This window comes from Colletotrichum siamense, assembly GCF_013390195.1.
Source record: "Colletotrichum siamense strain Cg363 chromosome Unknown KSG_Cg363_contig05, whole genome shotgun sequence".
NCBI classification, from domain to species: domain Eukaryota; kingdom Fungi; phylum Ascomycota; class Sordariomycetes; order Glomerellales; family Glomerellaceae; genus Colletotrichum; species Colletotrichum siamense.
In genome coordinates, this window is record NW_023501018.1 from 1,269,174 (window position 1) to 1,290,685 (window position 21,512).

General features: G+C 53.9%; 4 protein-coding genes across 4 annotated transcripts; 3 read left to right on the top strand and 1 right to left on the bottom strand.

Annotated features, from left to right (window-relative positions):
- Positions 1–6,985: 6,985 nt before the first annotated feature.
- CGCS363_v007980 (putative FAD-dependent monooxygenase) lies at positions 6,986–8,793 on the top strand (the record flags this gene model as incomplete). Its single annotated transcript, XM_036639829.1, has 4 exons — positions 6,986–7,393; positions 7,485–7,770; positions 8,074–8,388; positions 8,531–8,793. The coding sequence occupies 4 exons, from the start codon at positions 6,986–6,988 to the stop codon at positions 8,791–8,793; spliced, it is 1,272 nt and encodes a 423-aa protein (XP_036494861.1).
- A 551-nt stretch (positions 8,794–9,344) lies between these two features.
- Positions 9,345–10,586, bottom strand: CGCS363_v007981 (Satratoxin biosynthesis SC1 cluster protein 4; the record flags this gene model as incomplete). Its single annotated transcript, XM_036639830.1, has 4 exons — positions 9,345–9,656; positions 9,712–10,011; positions 10,065–10,324; positions 10,373–10,586. 4 exons carry the CDS (start codon positions 10,584–10,586, stop codon positions 9,345–9,347), a joined length of 1,086 nt encoding a protein of 361 aa, XP_036494862.1.
- A 3,593-nt stretch (positions 10,587–14,179) lies between these two features.
- CGCS363_v007982 (uncharacterized protein) lies at positions 14,180–15,010 on the top strand (the record flags this gene model as incomplete). Its single annotated transcript, XM_036639831.1, has 1 exon — positions 14,180–15,010. One exon carries the CDS (start codon positions 14,180–14,182, stop codon positions 15,008–15,010), a length of 831 nt encoding a protein of 276 aa, XP_036494859.1.
- A 3,489-nt stretch (positions 15,011–18,499) lies between these two features.
- Positions 18,500–20,482, top strand: CGCS363_v007983 (Thiamine pathway transporter THI73; the record flags this gene model as incomplete). Its single annotated transcript, XM_036639832.1, has 6 exons — positions 18,500–18,736; positions 18,840–18,948; positions 19,071–19,618; positions 19,672–19,865; positions 19,947–20,058; positions 20,165–20,482. 6 exons carry the CDS (start codon positions 18,500–18,502, stop codon positions 20,480–20,482), a joined length of 1,518 nt encoding a protein of 505 aa, XP_036494860.1.
- Between the last annotated feature and the right edge of the window lie 1,030 nt (positions 20,483–21,512).

The window sequence follows — 21,512 nt, forward strand, 5'->3', positions numbered from 1 at the left end:
TGACTCCTTGAAGACGATGGGAACGATAGCGACAGCGACGACGACGACGACGACGACGACGACGACGACGACGACGATAACAATGATAATAAAGACAACGACGAAGATATGGGAAGCGACTACGACGATAGAAGCAAAGATAACGACAATAGACTAGAATAGAGCCACAGGAAAAATACCTAGACAGTCTCGAAACAAGGTCTTACTGCCAAGAAAATAGTACCCAAAGTGTATCGATAATACCGATGTGAGGTGAGAATAAGCTCATTATGAATTGAATTAGCATTCGATTTGGAAAGGTTGCATTACAAGCTGACGGTAAGTATTCGCAGACTGCAACGTGGGGGCTGAAGATTGCGGAAATCTGAGGAGCCCTGAAATCCACTTCACAGTAAGCACATGAAGAGTTATCTAGATAACTCGGTGACCAGCAGGCACCCATGTCTAACGTTCTGTCCCTTCCCTCCGTCTCTGGTTCTCGATCGTCACGAGGAAGCTCGTACTCCGTTTTGGCGGTGCTCTGTCGGTCCTTGCCAGTCCTTCATTCTCTCCTTCCGTCACCATGCTTAGCTTATTCAAGAGAGTCACGCTCGTGACTGTAGTTACTCTTTCTCTCGCCTCGGTCACTCCACTCGACGACAGGCCCTTTCCACCAACCTCGACTGCACCAAGCCCGCGACTCACAAGTCGACCTACACCGGTGAGAAAGGCACCTTTGAAGTCCTCTGCGGATCTGATTATGGCGGCGGCAACTATAAGGGTATCGACGCGCCGACATTTGAGGCCTGTGTCAAGGCCTGCGACGCCGAAGAAGCCTGTATCGCCGTAGCCTACGTCAACGACCTGCAGGATTGCTATCTGAAAGACGTGCAGACGCCGGCCACAGCTCTTGCATGGGTGAACTCTGCACGCAAAACATCCAAGGCTTCAGGGGTTACTTGCGCCGGCGGTGCCTCCAACGGTGCCAACGGCAACTTCGAGATTGTGTGCGGCGTGGACTACGCTGGTGCCGACATCGCCGCCCTCCAGGTCGCCAGCTTCGAGGACTGCATCAAGGCTTGCGACAATGATGCCCGGTGCTTGGATGTCTCGTACAGCCATAGTGGGAAAACTTGCTGGACCAAAGACCGACTCACCATACCCAACCCCTTTGAAGCCATCTGGACTGCAAAAAAGGTTGACAAGAAGAAGCCGACGTCGCAGGTCACATGTGTTGGCAACGCTGCTGACGGCACCACGTACAAAGCAACCAAGAGCTCATTCCAGATCCTCTGCGGTGTGGACTACAGGGGCGAGGACATTGGAGCTGCTCAGTATGGCACCTTTGAAGAGTGTATGAAGGCATGTGACGTTGGCGATCGCTGCGTCGACGTTCCTTACGACCCTTCAGGCAGATACTGCTGGACAAAGAATACCCTCAACACCCTGAACCCCGTTGGTTTGGTTTGGACCGGCAAGAAGATCCAAGACACGACCACCAAATCAGCTGTTTCCAATGTCTTTTCCTGCTCGAAAGCCGGGACTAACAGCAAGACCTTCAAAACGACAACCGGCAACGAGTATCAGATCATCTGCGGTCAGGACTACGCTGGGGGAGATCTCAAAGCTGTGGACACGGCCACCTTCCAGGCTTGTAGTCCTCGGAACTTCGTACCCATACGTCCGCGATAACTATTGGGACGAGGTGTACATGAAACCCATGGACCAGTCTTTCAACGGCTACACTTTGGCCAAATGTGCCAAGGACTCTGACCCGTGCTCAAAGGGACTCACCTGCTCCATCATCGACGCGGGAGGCGTGGAAAGGTTTGGGATATCGCTACAGGTTCCCGACTTCCAGGCCAACTCATACTATAGGAACGATGGAAGAAGCATCAACTATTTCCGCCCTGCGTGGTATAGGCTGCCGGACACGAGTTGGTACAAGTGGCTTCCGTTCACGATGACTTATGAGGATGTGCCACGTCCTAGTTAAGTTCTGGTCTGATGGAATGCGAAAAGACTTTGTTTGGATCTTGGCCTCTGATCTTTCTTCAACGTCATGTCGCGCATACTATTTATTGAACAACATCTTGCAATAAGTCATCAATAATTAACTCTTTCTCCTCAAGATGTTCCGTATATGACTTCTGCCATCGAGCTCAAGTGAGCGGGTGCTCAGATATCTCCTGTAGTCTCAAGGACTGGGCCATAGAGCTTTCTACTACATCTCATTTAGTGACTGAAGCGAAGCGTGGAACGAACATGGAACTCATCCAGTCACGACTGACCTATGATTATCTACAGCTTATTTTATGAAGGCTTTTGCTATTGGATTTGGACGGATAGTGAAAATACCACAGCAGTAACAAGTAAGGAGAAGACGACGACGACAACGACGACAACGACGACAACGACGACAACGACGACAACGACAGCAATGAGGGATTTACAGAGAGAAAGATCTTTTGTTATAGCAGGTAGTGATCTGCCCGTTTAGTTAGAAGTATCCGCCCGGATAGCAAAACTCGTCATAAAACCCATCTCTCACATCCTGTAGGCTCCAACTCAAGCGACTGACAGGCAAAGATGATACTTCATCTCGACGGGTTCAAAAACTGTTTTCCCTTATTGCAAGGTAGCATTGGTGTCCCCAGAATTGATACATTTATCGCATGTTGTATCAAACATGTGAGCCAGTTTCAACGAACGAAGCTTTCCCAGAACCACGGTATCCATAGGCCGTATCTCCAATGAAGCCCCAGTCGTCTCCATCTACAGGTACTCTTTTTCGCTAGTGCAAAGTGTAAATCTCATAGTTGAGTTCTCTTTCGATCGTTCCATGCTAATATTAGACGACCCTTGGTTCGGTTTTGGCTCCAAGACCCCCATTTCAATAATTACTGCTCCTAGCCTGAATGACATTTTGGCTCCCTTGTCCTCCCTCGGCTACCGACGGAGCTATGCCGGGTGGCTTTTACTAAGGCGAGTCCCATCGTATCTGCGAACGTATGGAGCCTGCAGAAGCGATACCTGCCCATGGATGAGAATCCCTACAAGCGCGTGATGAACGTGTCACTTCTTCAGAATGTTGCAGCTCTTCGTGGTATGATTCAATCATGAACTGAGGCGATCTTTGAACAAACTTCTCACGAAGGATGAGACATAGACTGAGATCGTCGTTAGCGGCCGTTCTTAGCCAGGCAGCCACTTTCATCACGGAGCGCCACGCATACTAAAGGGTAGCTAGGTGCTGTATTTGCGGATGCGCAGACTTAAGAGACCGTCTCAAACGCCCCCAAAGTCAGGGTGTGTTATGTGACCAGGGAGCGTAAGAGAAGCCTGCCAGCGACAGGCCAACAGAGTCTAGACTATTGAAAGTCGGTTAACGTTGAGTAAAGTATTGTGACCGGTTCAGGGGCGAAGACATCAAGACATCCTCGTGACAGCAAGGTGAGATGAGCTCTCATCGACCCCTTCGAAGCTTCATGGGCGAGAGTCATGAATCATGATGTAACATCGGAAACATACAAGTCTCCCGAGTCTGTCGCTAGCTTAGGCAAGCTCTTCATGGTCGGACCCGAAGTTCTCCCTTGAGACATCGTCCACGGGCCCATGGAAAAACCGCTCGTTTAGGCAAAGCATACGCGACGGCTGTTGACTACTCGATTGGGAACCAGAAAACTTCAACCGGGACGGAGCTACTTTCCGATGACACTGAAAGCGCCATGTCTCCGTGTTCGTTAGAACCAGTGGCCTGTCTGCATGCAAGCCAACCCAGGAAATTGGGAATGAATCCATTTCTGCACCAAGGACCCTGGACTCAACGGTCTGGACAACTTCATGGGACGACACACGACGGGCAGCAAGATGCTTCCATGCCGTCGGCGGACGCCCGACTCCTCACCTGCAACCTGGGACTCCCCATCGGCCGGGGCTCACCACTATTTCTCCGCCGGACATGGTGATGTTATTCGACGCCGCCCGATCGCCCCCTCTGGCGCCAACAACCTCATCCAGACCTCCGGACCAATATCCCAGGTTTCTGAAGGGCAAGCAACATCGGTACCATGGACGAGCAAAACTCTATGAAGAGCCCATGGCTTGCGTTGTATCGACAGGGCTACAGCATCTGGCCCCCATGCTGTCACTTCTCACTCGTCGACGCAGCCCTGATGGGTCCTCCGCGCCCTCCCCTGCGCAGCTTGGGGACCCTGGGAGGGGTGGTGGTCATCAAAAATCTTCAACACGGCACCCCCCGCTCGCTCGCCTACGACTCCACCGGAGGAAAGATTCCCAGAGATTTCAAGGCTCGAGGGGAGGAATCTGGCCCCCTTCGCTTCGCGTCGCTTGCGTCGCTTGCCTCAGGGGCCATCAGGCAGTCGAGGCGCGCGAGATGATGGTTCCTGCTTGGCGATAGGGTAGATAGGGCGGCGGAGGGACTCCGACCAAGTGGAAATGTGAGCGGCTGCGTTGTGACCCTTTTGTCATTTTCGTATCTGGATTTGATCTGAAGACGGGAAACACGTTGAATGAACGGTGTGAACAGCGGTGCACTGCGTCCGTAACGAACTTGCATTACGGCATCTTGGCCGGCCCCTCGTGTCGGCAAATGCGAGTTTCGGTGCGGCGTGATTTATGCATTGCATCTACAACCCAGAACACATGGGAAATAACGAGGCACGCAAGAGTATGCGCGCATCGCTCGCATCCGCCGCACCATTCGCTGGAAGATCCAGGCGATCGGTGTCGTTGAGGGGGTGAGATCCAGGGGCGGGCACCATAAGTTTCGTAACCAGAACGTCAGTGGTCGGAGCATTTCCCATAGACGGGTTCGATCTAATGGTTTGCTTGTCAAATGAAAACAGTCAGAACCTTGAACCAACGATGGGCGTGAAGTCCACCGTAGCTCTGATGGAACAATCAATCGAGCCCGAGAGAAAAGGACCGACAAGTGCCGCCGCCGCCAACGTGACGTTCCATCCCGAGGCTTCAACCGGAAAAATTAGGTAGAAAAAAAGTTCTTACGACGACCGTTTTGCTGCTGCGCCGTACGCTATTACGACCCAGGAACGGTTTCGGGCGGGATTTCCCTCGTTTACATGACACGGAAACCGGACGCCTTACCAGATTCATGGCGGCGATGCGAGAGGGAAATCACCGAGAAGAACCGGCGTGGGATGCAGCTAACGTAGGCTGGAAGGTGTGCTTCGCTGCGCCGTTGCGCTGCATCGGCCCATCAACAGGGGGTGCTTTCTTGGGATGGCTGACCGGTAGTGACTGCGGGAGAGAGAAAAAAGTCTGATCTGCGGCCGATGGTACTCTCTTCGGCGCATCTTTCCTCGCGCGATCGAATGGAGAGGGAGTTCTGGCATGCTCACAGTGAGTTCATGTTTGAGGGGGCCCGGATCAATCTCGGGTCCAAGAAACGAACAGAGGAAGCTTCAATGTCATCCAATATCTCGGGTTTAAGAGGCTGGAATATGCTCAGGCCCTCGAAACCCAGGTCTGGCGTGGCGTAAACTGGGCCAATGGGTTGGCCTCAGAGGGCAGAGCGGCCTGTGTGCCGGCAAGGCATCCCTTGTGAAGTTCAGGGACAGGAAGGGCTGGTGGTCTGGTAACGAATGCGACCATCCTTGGGAAATGTCGTTGACTGGCTGCGCGGTTGGTGCGCTACAAAGAGTCAACGACAGTGGAGTTTTCTGTTCTGTTTTTTGCCTGGGTCACGGCATAGCGTTCCCGGAGAAGCATCCACTCGCGAAAATGCTTAGCCATGAATGGACTGGAGGGCAAGGCGGCGAGCTTGTGTGGCTCTGGGGGAGGAGAAATGGTAACTTGCAAGGAGGAGAAACCACCACACCAACACGAAATCCGACCACTTTTTTCTCTTCTTCGCCCTGTGGGCAGGGCTCCTCGGTGGAATTACGTACGGGCCCAGTTGCGAACTTTTGCTTTCGTTGTGCCTGCTACCTCCACCCCCTTTAGCCACTCCGAGATTAGCGGTCCTGGCTGGGCCAGCATCCCCTGGCTCGCTGAGCCAGACCGAAGGACGAAGGAGTGTGGTCTCGCAGCCACCTCTTCTGTCTGGACAACTCGATACTTCTTCAGGTGAGGCTTCTTTGGATGGACAATCGATGCCCAAGGTCAATTGGTTGTCATCGACAGACGTCAAAGACGGGTTGACAGATATCGATGTTGTCAGATGGTAGTGTGGTTGCGGCATCCCACCGCCGCGCTCTGTCAGTTGCACAGACCTCGAAATACGACAGAGATCATTAGCCGACGAGACGCCCTCCGCTTCCCTCCCGCTCCCGCTCTGCCTTACCGGCGAAGTTACCACCTAGGGAGGTCGCTGAAGGAAATGGCGCCGGGAGGCTGCCGTAAGGGTCTCTAGGCCGCCAGCACCCGTCGACGGCGTCTCTTAGGTGGTGTGGACAGTGGCGCCGGGGAGGTGCTCCGCGATCCTCCCGTGCCAAGGGTCTCTCTCGCTAGGACATCCTGGCCGTCGACCCCCCTGACATCAGGCGACTCTGCGTCCTCGTCCACTTTGGGTCCAGGGCATGGGAAGTGGGATTAGAGTTTTCGGTTCAACATTAGCAGCGGGGTGGTTCGATAAGTTGAGAAACGGGGCCCTCTATGGATAGACAGAGTGAAATTGGACGTCCACAAGCATCGGAAGTGCCATCTCAAGCACCGGAAGTGCCTTCTGAGTGACTGAGTCCGACATAGCACAGCCAAGACAAGCAAGCTGAGCGCCAATTGCTAATACACGCCACTGGTAACATACATTACAACAACTGCAGTTCAGCATTAAGTTGTCATTGGTGCCGTTTTCCGCCATTGCGTTTCATTTGGCTGCTCGCCCTGTTGCTTACGCTTGTTTCCGCTGCATCTGCACCGCACATCAAAAAGCAAAACGTCTTGGTCTGCCAGCCGAGTAACACACCCCCTACCTTTAATCCATAATTCGTCAAACGCCGTTTTACCGAGACACAGAGCCACAGCCATGGCGGTCCAAGACTCCTCAGCGCAGCAAGGGCCCCTCCCCGTGATCATCATCGGCGCCGGCGTCAGCGGCCTGCTGCTCGCCCAGCACCTGCGCAAGACCGGCGTGCCCTTCCGCATCTTCGAGCGCGACACGGACCTCACCACCCGCGGCGTCGGCTGGGGCCTGACGCTGCACTGGTCGCTGCCCGCGCTGCGGTCCCTGCTGCCCGAGGACCTGGTCGCCCGCTTGCCCGAGGCCTACGTCGACCGCGCCGCCGTCGCGAGGGGCGAGGCCTCCGCGTTCCCCTTCTTCGACCTCAGCACCGGCGAGCTGAAGGGTGCAAGCCCTCGTGCGCCGGAGAGCCTGCGGATCAGGGTTACGAGGGAGAGGTTGCGTCGGCTTGTTGCGACCGGCATCGACATCCAGGTATGATTCGCGATTTTTACCTTTTTAGATTATGGGGCTCTCTGTGTTTCCTCCTCTCCGCACCAGATCCTGATGTTGAGTTGCAATATAGTGGGGGAAGGGCTTCGCTAGCTACGAGGAAAAGGAGGACTCCGTCATCGTGTCCTTCGAGGACGGCTCAACGTGCGCCGGTCGCGTGCTCGTCGCATGCGACGGAGGCGCATCCCGAGTGCGGACGCAGCTTTTCCCGGATCACCACCAGAGGCACCGGATCCCGGTCCGGGTTCTTGGCCTCAAGGTGTTTCTGTCCCCCGAAGAGATGGAGCCGATCCGGAAGCTTGATCCCTTCTTCCTGCAAGGGACGTCGTCTCAGAATGACACTTTTCTGTATCTTAGCAGTGAGTACCTGTTTTTTGTCATTCTTCTCTCATCCAACGTTGCATTCGATTTCTCCCTCCCCTCTTCTTGGCTTCTGATTTCCCGACGATGGTGAGGGACGATGATCCGAGATCAACCGTATCGCCGAGGCAGGGTTGTCCCTGACCGTGGACGCAAATACCCAGCGCGCTATCGAAGGGCGGAGAAAACCTTGATCTCGAGCTATGCCCAATTCCTCATCCACCCCCCCTAGCATCGTCCTTCTGGATGCGCGCGGCATGGAAAAAGACTAACACGAACTTTGTGCGTTTGTTCTACCGCAGTGCTCGACGCCCCCGGCAACAATGATGACAGCGCGGACAAGTACAGCTGCCAGATGTGCATCTCGTGGCCGGATCGTCCGGGCTTCTTGGGCAAGCCGGAGCCGACGGGATTTCCGGAGACCAACGGCGGCAGACTCGATCTCATCAGGTCGTTCGCCGGCGGCTGGTCGGAGCCGTTTCGCTCCCTTGCACTCGGCATTCCTGCTGACACCGACGTGAAACAACTCGACCTCTTCGACTATCCTCCACCAAAGGGCCTTCGTTCATCAGGACGCGCGGTGTTGATGGGGGACGCCTTCCACGCCATGGCAATGTGTAAGTGCCCGCCCCTATAGCATTGAAACTTTCATGTTTTTGGCTTCCATCCCCCTTATTACCCGATGGGTTTCTCCGTAGGATCCCTCGGGAGAAGGGTTCGTCTCAAATTAACGAGGATGATGGCTGACGGCACGCACAGACAGAGGCGAGGGTGCGAACCACGCCATCCTCGACGTCCTGGATTTCGCAGAGGCCGTGGGCCCGAAATTGGGCAGCGGCGCCGGCTTCCCGGAGCTCAGGGCGGCCATGGACGCCTATGAAGATGCCGTCGTCGCCAGGGCGCGGCCCGGCGTGCTGGCGTCGCGGCGGGCCTGTCTGGACGCGCACGACTGGCCCAAGATTAGCCCTACGAGCCCGCTCCTCAGCAAGCGGGAGATGAAGCTTCACTTTGATGAAGAGTAAGATAGATTCAGGATAGATTCAGGATACCACTTTAGATTAATAGACGTGCATCGCCGTGGCCATCGCGTACACCGCATTCTTGGGAATGAAGAGTGGGAAAAGATTTGCATTGCCCATCGTTCGACTCCCCATATGTTCCTCGTGAAGTGGGATCTGGAGGGGGATTGAATCATGAGCATGAGCCACGTAATTGTGCCCCAGTTGACTGGTGGAGAGTGATCAGCAGCCCGTGCAGTCCATGTCCCCTATTTTTACTGCTCATGATTTCCGATCGAGAGTCGCATTCGCTGACGGGAAGATGGATGGTGATACTGATGATTCCCTCATCTAGATCCAACTCTGGGGTCGGACTTTGGAGTCCCCCTGATGGGAAGTGATCGCTCACAAAAATTGAAACTCGTGATGATGATAGTAAAATGGCCCCCGAACGCCTGTTTGCAGATCTATCGATGCCTCGATTCTTGTTCTAATACCCTTACACATTATCATGTACATCTTTTATGTTTTGTGCCGTAGCCGCTGTGTCAACCGTAAAATCATTCCGTCCAAACTCAAACCGAATCTTTCGAATCCCTCCTCCGTGTGGACCCTTTGCCTTGTACTCTGTCGTCGACCTGGACGCTGTACGTGACGGACTTCATAATGTTGCCGGGGAGGATGTTCTCCTCGCTGCCGTTGTCGCCCTTGCTGTGATTCGCCGAGGCGAAGACGCTCTTGTCGTGGTTCATGTCGCTGAGCTTGTACCGCTCGGCGTGCTTCATCCCGCTGCGTCCGTGGGAGGAGCCGCCAGAGTACTTCGAGCGGTAGTCTTTCGCCTTCTTCATGCACACGGGTGCGAGGAAAGGGAGCGAGGAGACGATGTTCTGTGCCGCTCGTTAGCATTATGAGACGAAAAGCCGGGGCTTGGCAATTGCTTACACCAACGTTGAACTCGATGGTTCCCCACAAAACCAGCATAGTCGAGTTTCCGTCGCCAAACTGGATGCGGTTGATTTCGAGGTAGCGAAGAATCGAGCAGAGCGTCGTGAAGAGACCCAGCAGGAAAATGGCGATGAGACCGACCTTCTTCTCCAAGCGGATGTTGAGCTTGAGAAGCACCGGGATGGGCAGGAGTGCCACGACGACGTCAGAGACGATGGTGACCACGGCGTACGCGGTGAAAGACGGGCCTGGCGCTAGACATGTGCCAGGGAGTGTCGGGTTCCATGACCTGGCAACCTGAGAGGAGAAAGTTAATAATGTGTAATCATAGTGGTATAGAACTTTCTTACAGGAGTGCATGCAAAAACAAGGGAAAATGCGCATCCCAGATGGGCGATAAACACGATGATGATGGTCATCCAGACTACCCGTCGGTAGCTCTTCTGATCGGTGCCTTTGAGCAGGCGCAGGTAACTGATCAAGAGCGCAATCTTGAAGAAGCTGATCCCAATCTGGTAGATGGGGCGCCCGGCAAAGTTGATGCGTGTGTACTGAATCAAGTTCGCTTTGGGACGGAGCTTGATGGGTAAACCGAGGCCATATCTCGTTTCTGTAATCGTCAGAGTATGTTTACGAGGATGACAGCCGTGTTACTTACGACCGATAGTAAGACCAGAGTATGCAAGGGCGAAAACCACCGACAGCAGAGACATCCAGTCATCTGAAGCCAGACCTCTAGCGGTGTGTCGAATGTACAGTCGAGACCCTACGATGAGGACGGACAGCACCGACAAGACGGTGCAGATGGCGATGATGGTCGGCCATTGCGAGATGGCCTCGACCTCGGGAGTGGCGTTCAATACCCAGCCCATGGCGTAATGTGCTGCGGGTAGCTGCCGTTTGTGACCCAGTAGACTAAACCGATGGGAATGAAGAGCCGCACGCTTTGTGGCTTCAAGACATGAACAAACTTTACAAGACAACAACCAACACGCGCGAGGAAATCAGCGAAGGGACCAGAGGTGAATAAATCAAGCCAACAAGTAAGGGGACTTTGAAGGAGGCGCCGGCGGACTGGTAAAGAAGAAGCCTAGCCTGCAGATTTGGGAAGCAAGGGACAAACAATGGTGGAGAGGCCGAAGAACCGTTCAGCTCCACGAGGGCGTTGAATCGACGGGGACTGGGGGGAGCCGCTTTAATCTTTATTACCTCTGGCCCTGCTCCTTTCTGTGTGCTGCTGGCTGGGAGATCACCTTATCCACCACGAATAAGGCAGCTGGGCCAGTGACAAGTGTTGCTTTTGGTGTCTTCCCGCTCGACCTTTCCGCAGTTTCGGTAAGCCCCTTTGCAAGTCTGCTACCGACTGGGTCACGACATTTTAGATGGAGGAGGGGGTGGTGGTCGATGACGGGGTAAGGTAGGGGACCTAGGAGAGATGGAGGGATCTTCTGGGCCGTGGGAGTGATTTGATCTGGCGTGCGAGGCACATCGCAGCTGAGGGGTGCCTTGCCAAAGGAAAAGCCCGATCCTCAAATGTCTCAACTATCGCAAGGATGCATCTTTCACGCCAATTCCGAACAATTTGATAGGGTTTTGCCAGGCCGCGGGAGTCGTGCGCGGCCAAGACTGGCATGGCCTTGCATGGCCAATGAACGGGCCCGCACCGCATATTCACGGAGCGCGGAGGAAATCAGTGATGCCACTCCGGGTGGATTCCCTCTTCTCTAACCTCTACAAGGTGACATTGGAAAAGCCGAGAAGCCTGGGTGCTTATTTGGGGGATCAACGAGGTCCCCGCCACGAATGCACAGGTGCATCGCTTCTCTACGGTGGTGGTGGTCTCTGGCTGAGGCAAATCGGGGCAGGGTGCGTGTGTAGACTGGGCATTCCTCCGCCAAGGAAAACACGCATGTCTCGTTTCCGAACCTTTGCTTCTTCCTTCGCTTCTCAAGCTTCCACCGTTTCCATTATGCCGTCCGGAGTGCCATCCGAAGGGGCAGGAGGCCGGGATGACAAAAGAACATTAAGCTATCGCTTTCGGTCCCTGGAGAGGGATGGTGCAACAAGCTACGGCGGCGGGTGAACATGGGTCGTCGCTGTTTAAGCTGCATCTGGGAATGGGAAACGTTGGAAGCTAAAGATGGCGGCCGACAAAAAAAGTGACCGCACACCACCTCCGAATTCCCAAAAGAAGACGTGACTGGTCAATTGCGGCGAGAGAAGGGGAATGGAGGGGAGGGACGGGAAGAGACGAGCGGACGGTATCTGTCAAACCCGTCCAAACGGTGCGTCTATTGCTGTGCCGCCTCTTCGCTTCAAGGCAAGGCGAGGCGAAAGTTTCTGCTCGACACAATGTCGTGCGAACCTCTGACCCGGGCAGAAGATTAATATCGTTCGACGGCAGAAGCGTAAATTTGACACTTTGGCATGTCCAGCAAATACCGCGCTGCCCGTCCACGCTCCTCAGAGCCCGCCTTGCTGTTATTAAAAAAGGCGCCCCCAACAATAACGTGGTCGGTCGCACTGCCCCCGCCCAGAGAACACGATTTTCGAAGCACTCTATCTCTCATTTTTTTGTGGTTAACAGAGTCCTGAAATTCTGCGTCATGACTCTTGTTCAGGACCAGCTGGTGGGCTCAGTACCCGTTTGCTGTTTCTCAGGTGGACGTTCTTTTGACAACGCCGCCACATTACGGACCTCGTTCCGGTGGATGGGGAGATAAGAATCAGCAGAGAGCGCCGCCTTGCGGATGGGAACATGATGGGGCTCCTTCACCATCGTCCCCTTCGTCGCCACCATCAGCCTGGATCCCCGCGCGTGCACTCTGAAGAGCGGGCCGGTCTGGCGAGATGGGAGCAGATGGCTCTGGCTTTGGCACTCGATCATAGGCTCACTTGCGATGCGGCCGGATATGAATGGGACTGCTTTCAATGGGGCCCTCGACGGGGATGCTGGCAACGTCGGCCACTGTTCTTGTTCCCACCGTTTCTGCGCCTTCACACCTGGATCCAGTTCTCAGCTGAGGATGCATCATTCACCTTGTCACTGGTCTCATCCTATGCGTCCGTAGACGGCGATGCTCGGCTCTCGAACTGGAGGTCCAGGTTGCGTGCATCGGTGGCCGGGGGGTGTGAGGTGAGCTCGTTGGCGAGAGTGACGAGGCGAGGGTCGGCCCTGGTCGAGAAAAAGGTATCCAGGGTCCCCCCCTCGTAACCCTGCAATCCACTCCCTCCCCCCGACCGCGCAAACCTTGCAAAATGCAGGCGGGGATCGGGGAGCTGCGCCGTACGGCACTACGAGCTCCCAGGTAGCTCAGAGGCTTGGCTTGAGAGGCACAGGATGGGTTACATTAAAAGGAAATGTTGAAAAAATGCTGCACCACGAGGGGGCGGACGTAGTAGAAAGCACTTGCTTGCAGCTTGGTGTGAGGTGCATCTTCCAAGCAGCTCCAACAAGAACCACAACGCCGTGCTTCTGGGCCCTCCTCGAACCAGAATCGGAACCAGATTCATAATTGAATGGGAACATCACCTTGCCCGACGTAAACAGGGGTAGCAGTTACACTTGCAGGATTAATCAGAGCGGTCGAATCAGCTCTTGGCCTCCCTCGTTGCTTCTTCCTCCCTCTCTTCATTACACTCCGTTGCGTTGACAGCGTCCGCCCCCCTTTTTTTTCCCCGCTTATGCAAAAACATGAAAAAAAGCCAATTTTACGCTGTGACGCGCATTTCTCTGCATCGCACGCAAAACGCGTCAAAGTCATCACCAACACCTCAATTGCCGTCAATCACTATAGTCCCAGTAGTATTCAAACGTATAACTACACGATAGAGACATAAGGTGTGTATTTCATGCTTCCGTAGCAGTCAATCTACCCATCGAGGCATTGCCAACCCAGCTAGTCACCTCATCCCCATACCATTCGACCAACAAAAGGTCTATTTTCGTCATGAGAGATCAAGATGACATTTGCTGAGGAACAGAAGAAGAGACCTGCTGTATGACTTTATATATCTACTCAGCATACGGTTTGTATGGCTCTGAGTAATATATAAGCATACCAAGGGGCTTGATACGGTTCTTCAGAGCAAATGCTTTGGCAGTCAACAGGATTAATGACTCTCCTGATAGCTCAGCTTGTTCACGATATTGAGCAAGAGTCTACTGCTGTATAGATTGTGCCCTGTTACTTACAGTTTGCCGCTGGTCAGTACATGTCCGTGGTTTATTATATCAGATACATCGAGAAAGACGCCGGGCGACGACGACGATACAATGGCGCCCAGAATATCGAATCTACAGCTATCGACGATCGCGATGATACTGCCATTCGAAGACCAAAAGACCCACGAGCTGGCAAGTATCGTTGGCTGTACCGAACGAACGATTCGACGACATAGATCACGACGTAATATCACTGGCGAAGTGCAGAGATATAAGAGGTGCCGCCAGAGTCGACAAAAGATGGAAATATGGCATCGTACAGAGCTTCTTGAACTACTGCAGTACCGCAGCGATCTATCTCTTGAAGAGATGCAAGATTTCCTATTTGAAGCCTTCGAGATCCAGATCAGTCGTTCTGCAATCAGTCGACAGTTAAACTCAGCTGGCTGGACGAACAAGAAGTCCAAGATTATTGCTGCTCAGCGAAGTGACGAACTACGATACGAGTACTTGTACCGTATACGACGATATCGCCCCGACCAGCTGGTATTCGTCGACGAATCCGGCGTCAATAAGGATACTGGGATACGGAGGACTGGATGGGCGCCGAAAGGGCTTGCTGCGTTTCGAACTGCAGAGATTGATCGGTTTCAGAACTCTCGCGTACAGATCCTGCCAGCCCTCACGTTGAGCGGTATCCTACACTTGACTACGTATTATGGTACGACTGACGGCGATGGGTTCTTTCGTTGGCTACAGGAGTGCCTTATCCCGAAATGTGGGCGTTTTCCAGAGCCAAACTCTGTCATCGTTATGGATAACCTCTCCTGCCATCGTATACCTGAAATCGAGGGTTTATGCCGGGTATCAGGTGTCCATCTCGAGTTTCTGCCTCCGTATTCACCAGACTTCAACCCCATCGAAGAGTACTTCGGCGATCTAAAGCGATACATCAGGAAGACGTATTCGAAGTGGAACAACGATGAGAATGACACTCGGGATTTCATGGAATATCTACGTGACTGCGCTATGGAGATTGGGTATCGTCTACCCCAGATCGAGGGCCATTTCCGCCATTCGTTCGTCAACTTTGATGGGACAGAGCATATATTTGACGATATCGAACTATAAAAGGGAGGATTTGCTGCCAATATTGAACATCAGCAAGCAATCCAAATTTTCATCGTGCGTTCGCGCGCAATAGATCTTAATCGTGTCGTCATATGATGGTCAATCATCAAATCCATGATTGTAGCCAACAAGATTGCCAAAAGGTTAGCCACAAGCGCACCAGAACACAAAAAATATACCGTCGTCCATTGTTTTCGTCGGTAGCTACGTATACATATCAATTTTGCCTGTATAACGGCTGAAACGCGTTGTTGATGCTTGTGACGATGATTTGTGATGATGACACGTCATCACGATCAGAGACTTCAACCATAGTCAGAGACTTCAACTGCCCCTAACCAGTATCGGGATGGACCGAAGTGTATTGTTTGCAGATCCAAAATAACAGTAATTCTATTGCTTTTATACGTATAGAGCGGCAGTGTTGAATCTACGGCTATGGGTAGACTTTTCCGTGGTTGAACACGTCATGCAAAAAAATCGCGCATACAGTCAAACTTCACACCACTCTTGCTGTATCACTCTTCTTCGTTATCCTCCTCCGAGTAATACGTCTCTGTTGACGACGTATCACTCGAGATTTCAATCTGATTGTCCTCATCGCCTTGCTCGATTTCGTCTTGTTCGATCTGTAACTGCGTGGGCAGCATCTGCGACGCTGACAGCAGTGGTGACGAAACGAAACCAAAGAGTTCCGAAACGCCTACAAAGTTAGCCATATTCGACAGTAAACAGCTCTATATACACTCACCACGTCGACCAACTTCAACTGGCGTACCACGGATCTCTTGCTCGATGGATTGACGTGGCACTAGGGCGTCGATATGTCGGGATGACCCCAACTCGCCTGAAACTAGCGCCGCAGAGTTTTCAACTGGCGCCGCCGCCGTCCCTCCTGGCAATCCAGCGTATATTCTTGTATAAACATCTCCTTCTGACTCTCGATGGTTTGAATGAAGTTCAGAGTGAGATACCACGTCGGAGAGGGCGTCAGACTGCCCTCCGTAGTAGGCGCTGTTGTCTATGAAGGATTTGATCGAGTTCCTGACATCTTCGGTAAGATCTTGAGTAAAACCCTGTTCAGTAAACCAAATATCTGGTAACTTGCGAATTGCCCGCAAGCTACTGTCTACTGATCGCAGTTTCTGTAGCTTCTTTCTGAACCCTTCGTCGACGTTATATCGCTTGCCGCGGACGGATATAAACCACTTGATGAAGCTGGCCACTTGATCTAGAGCTTTTCGAGGCGAATCCGGTACCACTGGCGAGGACGAACGAATCGGGAGTGCGATACTTGGTTGACGAGTGCTTGGAAGGTTCAATGGCGGAAGAGTTGGCAACGAATACTGTGAGATGTTCGCATATGGCCAATATGCCGGCGGCGGCGGCGCCGGCGGCGGCAGCTGTACGTATGGGTTAGGATATTGAAGATGACGATCTGGCGCCCCCGCGTTGCCGTATATATTGACGATGGCGTTGCTGTTGGCGTTGGTTAGGCCAGATCTTGACCCTGATGATGGAAGTGCGGCATTTTCAGCCTTCTCTTCCGTCATCACTGTCGTCTCCTGGTTATCATCAACCTCCACGATATTCTTACTTCTCTTGCCCTGGCGTTTCTGATCCTCTATAAACTGGTCGTGAAGAATCTCACCAAGCAGTTCTTTAGGTGGTTCCATATTGTCAACGCCAGCCTGTCCAGTCATAATAGCCTTCGCCCACTTCTCTATATGGTGAGATTTGATCTTGTAGTGCTTCTGGCCTAGTATATAGCACCAGTTGAACTTCTCGTCGCCCGAACTATTCTTACATCTCTGGTACTCTGGGCAGATGTGCGTACGGAGAAGTTGTCTGTGCATACCCTCCTTCCGACGCTCGACGTTTGCAGGATCGTTAGCCTCACGATCGATCGCCTCTTGCATGCCGGCTGAAACGCCTGCTCGGCCACCTTTTCGAGGCGTTCGTACGCCAGTCACTATACCACCAGAGATTGGTACGGCGCTGTATTGCCACTTGACGGTGAGGTGGACTTCACCCCTCTCTTCAGCTTGTTCAAGAGAGGGGACAATATCAACCCATGGAATACTTGGCCAAGTGACCCCTCCAGTAGACGGATAGACCCGAGTGAAGATTGGTGTTGGTTTAGATGCGTTGGTGGGCTTCCTCCAAGCAACGACAACAGCGATATTGGCCTTCTTCACAATATACGAGTGAGCCACTTCTGCCTCAAGTTGGGCGCCGCTGTCTGCCTCCCAGTCTCTACTATTCGCATCTAATACAGGAGCAATACTGAATCTGTTATACGCGATGCTCTCGATGGTTAGATCGAGAACAGGTAAACCGTTACCCTTGAGCGCTGGGCCACGGGTAACCTGGATTTGTAGCAGAGTTGGTTCCTCGTTACCCATATCGTCCTCCTCTTCAAATACATCGTGGAACGACATAAACGTATCATCAGCGCTATGGCGAGGGGCCGTAGGCGTATCGTCCGCAAATCGAGTGGTTTGACGAGGGGTTGGGTTAACTGGGGTCGAGTCTGGTCGAAACGGTGGCATCGACGAAGGCAGAGTACTTCGGAGCCGGATCGTATGCGGCGGATCCTTCTTTCGCTTCCTCTGCGTTGTCGTTGCTTTTTGGCGAGAGGACGCTTTTGGAGCTCTTCGTGATGACGGAGGGGCTATAAGTACACGCTTTCTTCGCGATGTAGACTCAGCCGCCACCAAATCATTAGTCTCGGGTCCAGCCTCGGCGACGATAACCTCCTCGGCGGCCTCCTCGGCGGCCTCTTCGGCGGCGGCAGCCCGGCGAGCCCTCTCGGCGGGCGTAACGATCCTGATCGACGGCGAGGCAGAGCGTTGAGGAGGATCTCTGGCGGCGTCCTGTGCCAGTTGTTGTATACGTCGTTGTTTCCGCGTACCGTTGGCGATGGGTGACGGACGATGCCCAGAAGGGTCATCATCCGCCTGCCGAGCCGCGCGGCGGCGTTTAGGAGGCATCACGATGCCCTCAGATAATGAGATTCAATAGAAATAGATCAATTGAAGCCATCAGAATAGGTCAATTGCCGTACTACGAATATCTACGTGGCGTTGGGCAAATTTTCATGTATATACAGGGATTATGCGTGCGTAATTTCGGCAAAAAGGGGGGGCGGACGCTGTCAACGCAACGGAGTGTACTACCATCCCATCCCATCCCTTCTCGGCCGACAGCGTTTTATTTTCCTCGCCGTCGCTTTTCTTTCTTTTCCATCTGACACCTCTTTTATTTTCGCTGATCAGCAAAACTCTAAGTGTTCAGCAGCTCCGCAGCGGAAGCCTGTGCGCCCTCCTCGTCGATCACAGACATCGTGCTTTTGGGTCGTACCGGGCTTGTAATTCCAGGGCGTCACGTCACACTCGTCCACTTTGCGCTTGCATATTGCTTTCTTCTTTAATTCACTTTATTCTTTTAACCTCTTTCTCGAAAACACCCTAGTTCCAGACACACGCCATGTCCATGGACGAGAAGAACCCCAAGGACCTCGTGAGCTCGGCTGCGTCCGACCATGATGCGTCGTCCTCCGGCTCCGTCGACGGGGCCTGGAAGTTCCTCAACGACCACCGCGAGGCCGGCGGCGACACTAGCTCGGTCGACATCAATGCGCTCCGCCGCAAGATTGACTGGCACATCGTGCCCCTCATGTTCGGATGCTACACGATGCAGTTCCTGGACAAGGTCATCCTCAACGTGCGTCTCGCCCCCTTCTTCAGCTTGGACTGCCCGGGCGCTTGCTTCTGCGGTCCAGCCGTATCTCCTGAGAGTAAAACAGTAATCTGATGAGTGACAACAGTACGCGGCCGTGATGGGTCTTAACAAGGACCTCAAGCTGGTTGGAAACGACTTCTCCAACATTGCCACGTTCCTCTTCGTGGGTTTGTTGTGCTTCGAGATTCCAAACAGTATGTTTCCCATTGGGCCCTCCCCGGCCTCGCTTGAGGAAGAAGAAAAGCGAAGCGCTGGTCTCGTGGACGAGAGGCTTCGGAAAAGCAAAGAGGGATGCACTGACACCCACACCCCGCAGTCTACTTCCTCCAGATGGTTCCCGCCGCCAAATGGCTGGGCATCAACGTGATCCTCTGGGGCACCGCGACCGCCTGCGGTGCCGCCGCGCACAACTACACCTCCCTACTCGTCTCGCGTGTCTTCCTGGGAATCTTCGAGGCGACCATCGGCCCGTCCCTTATGCTTATCAGCTCCCAATGGTACACGAAGTCCGAGCAGGCCCCGCGCTTCTCCTTCTGGTACCTGGGCCTCGGCCTCGGCCAGATCCTCGGCGGCGCCATCTCCTACGGCTTCCAGCACGTCGCCCCCGGCGCCGGCCTCGCGGGCTGGCGCATCATGTTCGTCGTCCTCGGCTGCGTCACCGTCACCATCGGCCTGACCACCTTCTTCTTCGTCCCGGACACCCCGATGAAGGCCCGCTGGCTGAGCGACACCGAGAAGGTCGCCCTGCTGAAGCACGTCAGTGTCAACCAGACCGGCATCGAGAGCCGCAAGTTCCGTCCCAAGCAGATCCTCGAGGCTCTGATGGACCCTCAGATGTACCTGATGACCATTGCCGTTGTCCTCGTGCGTACCGCGAACCCCCTAACAGCTTTCTAGCCTCGCTAACAAACCCGCAGCTTTCCGTCTCCAGCGGTGTCGTGACCACCTACTCTGCCACTCTTATCCGTAACCTGGGCTACGACTCCAAGCACGCCGCCCTGATGAACATGCCCTCCGGTGTTGTGAGCATCTTCTTCACGCTCCTCGTCGGATACGGTATTCGCTACCAGTCGAACCGCTGGGCCTGGATCGTCGCCTGCATCATCCCAGCGTAAGTCACAAATAAAATCGTTCGAGATGGGGGAACGGAACGGTAGAAATAAGAAAAACCTTGCTAATCTTGACGCTCCAGCATCATCGGTGGCGCTCTGATGTCTTTCCTCCCCGTGAGCAACCGCGCCGGCTGCCTCGCGGGCATCTACCTCGTCAACGCCGTCGTCGCCCCGTTGACCGTGTTCTACGCCGTAAGTAGCCTAGCCTGTCCTTCGTCCTCTCCACACGCGAAGTTTTGGAGTGAGACACAGCAGATGAAAAAAAGAAGAAGTGTGTCTAACGGGAAAAATTCTTCAGTGGACCGCCGCCAACTTTGGTGGCGCAACCAAGCGCGCCTTCGCCGCCGCCATCGTCAGCGGATCCTTCTCCCTCGGCAACATTATCGGCCCGCAGACCTTCCAGGCCCGCGACGCCCCCGACTACCGCCCGGCCAAGATCGCCGTCATGGGCACCCAGGCCGGCTGCGCCGTCGTCACGCTGGCCCTGTACGCCTACTACCGCTGGGAGAACAAGAGACGCGGGGCCAAGCAGCAGTCCGAGGACGCCTTCATGGCCCCCGAGGTCTGGGCCTCGATGACTGATAAGGAGAACAAGCAGTTCCGCTACAGCTACTAGACCCGGACTATCGATACCCGGAAGGTGGAAGCGCAAGCGCAGGTTCGGAACAAGCCCCGAATCACCAACAGTATTGCTTACCTTATAGAATGTATATAAAAATGTTCCAGGGCAAAGACCTCTTTTTTTACCCTCTTTCACCCCAACTTGTACATTACAACAGACATGTAAAAACCTGGTTACTGACCAATGAGACGGCGCGGTTGCCGACGAGACCGTTGAGCGTCCGTGGGCGCACGGTTTCACGAGAGGGACTTGTGTGGCGGGGTATTTGCCAACCTGCGCTGCCTGCCCTCGACTAGATATTCCTATTTTAAACTTCCATGCCACGTAGGCTCGCCAGCGGCCCTGTAGGACTGGTTCTGAACGGGCCCGTTGTCGGCTCCGTGGAGCGGCAAAACAGAGAAATCCAAGAAAGCGTTTCTGACTAGTTGAGTGTTGCTGCCGTGCTTGAGTTTGTTCGAACTTCGGCCCAAGTTTGGATGAGGGTTGGTGCCAACTCGGGACATGAACCCGATGGCGTTATTGATACCCGGCTTAGGAGCCGTAGGCTGTTCGGACCTTGCATCGTTGGGCTCGTGCCGTCATCGATCATCATCTCGTTTTCTTGTCGGGCCGTATCCGTCTGTGGGAATCGCCATCAGCTCCCAAAGAGTGACTGGTCGCGACCGTTGGGTTTCTCATCTTTGATCTTGCCATCGTCATTGGCGATTTGCGCAGGGCTGTTGTCAAAGCTCTTGCTGCATCTCGTTCTCGTCTGGTCCTGTTGTTGGTTCCGTCCGTCCGTTCTTTCGATGGGCGCCAACGAGTTCATTACTCATTTAAGCTTCATCGTAGGCACCGTGCCATGTCCTATTCCGGCAATTCGGGAGACGCCGCCCACATCCCGGACCAGGGGAGGGCCAGTGGATAGCCGGCGGCCGTGGGCAACTCTAATTGTCCGTCTCTAGGAGGGTCTTTAGAGCATCAGACTAACGGTCTAGAGGCCTTTAGGCAGAGCTGTAGCGCTGGCTTGGCGCTTTTTGGCGTA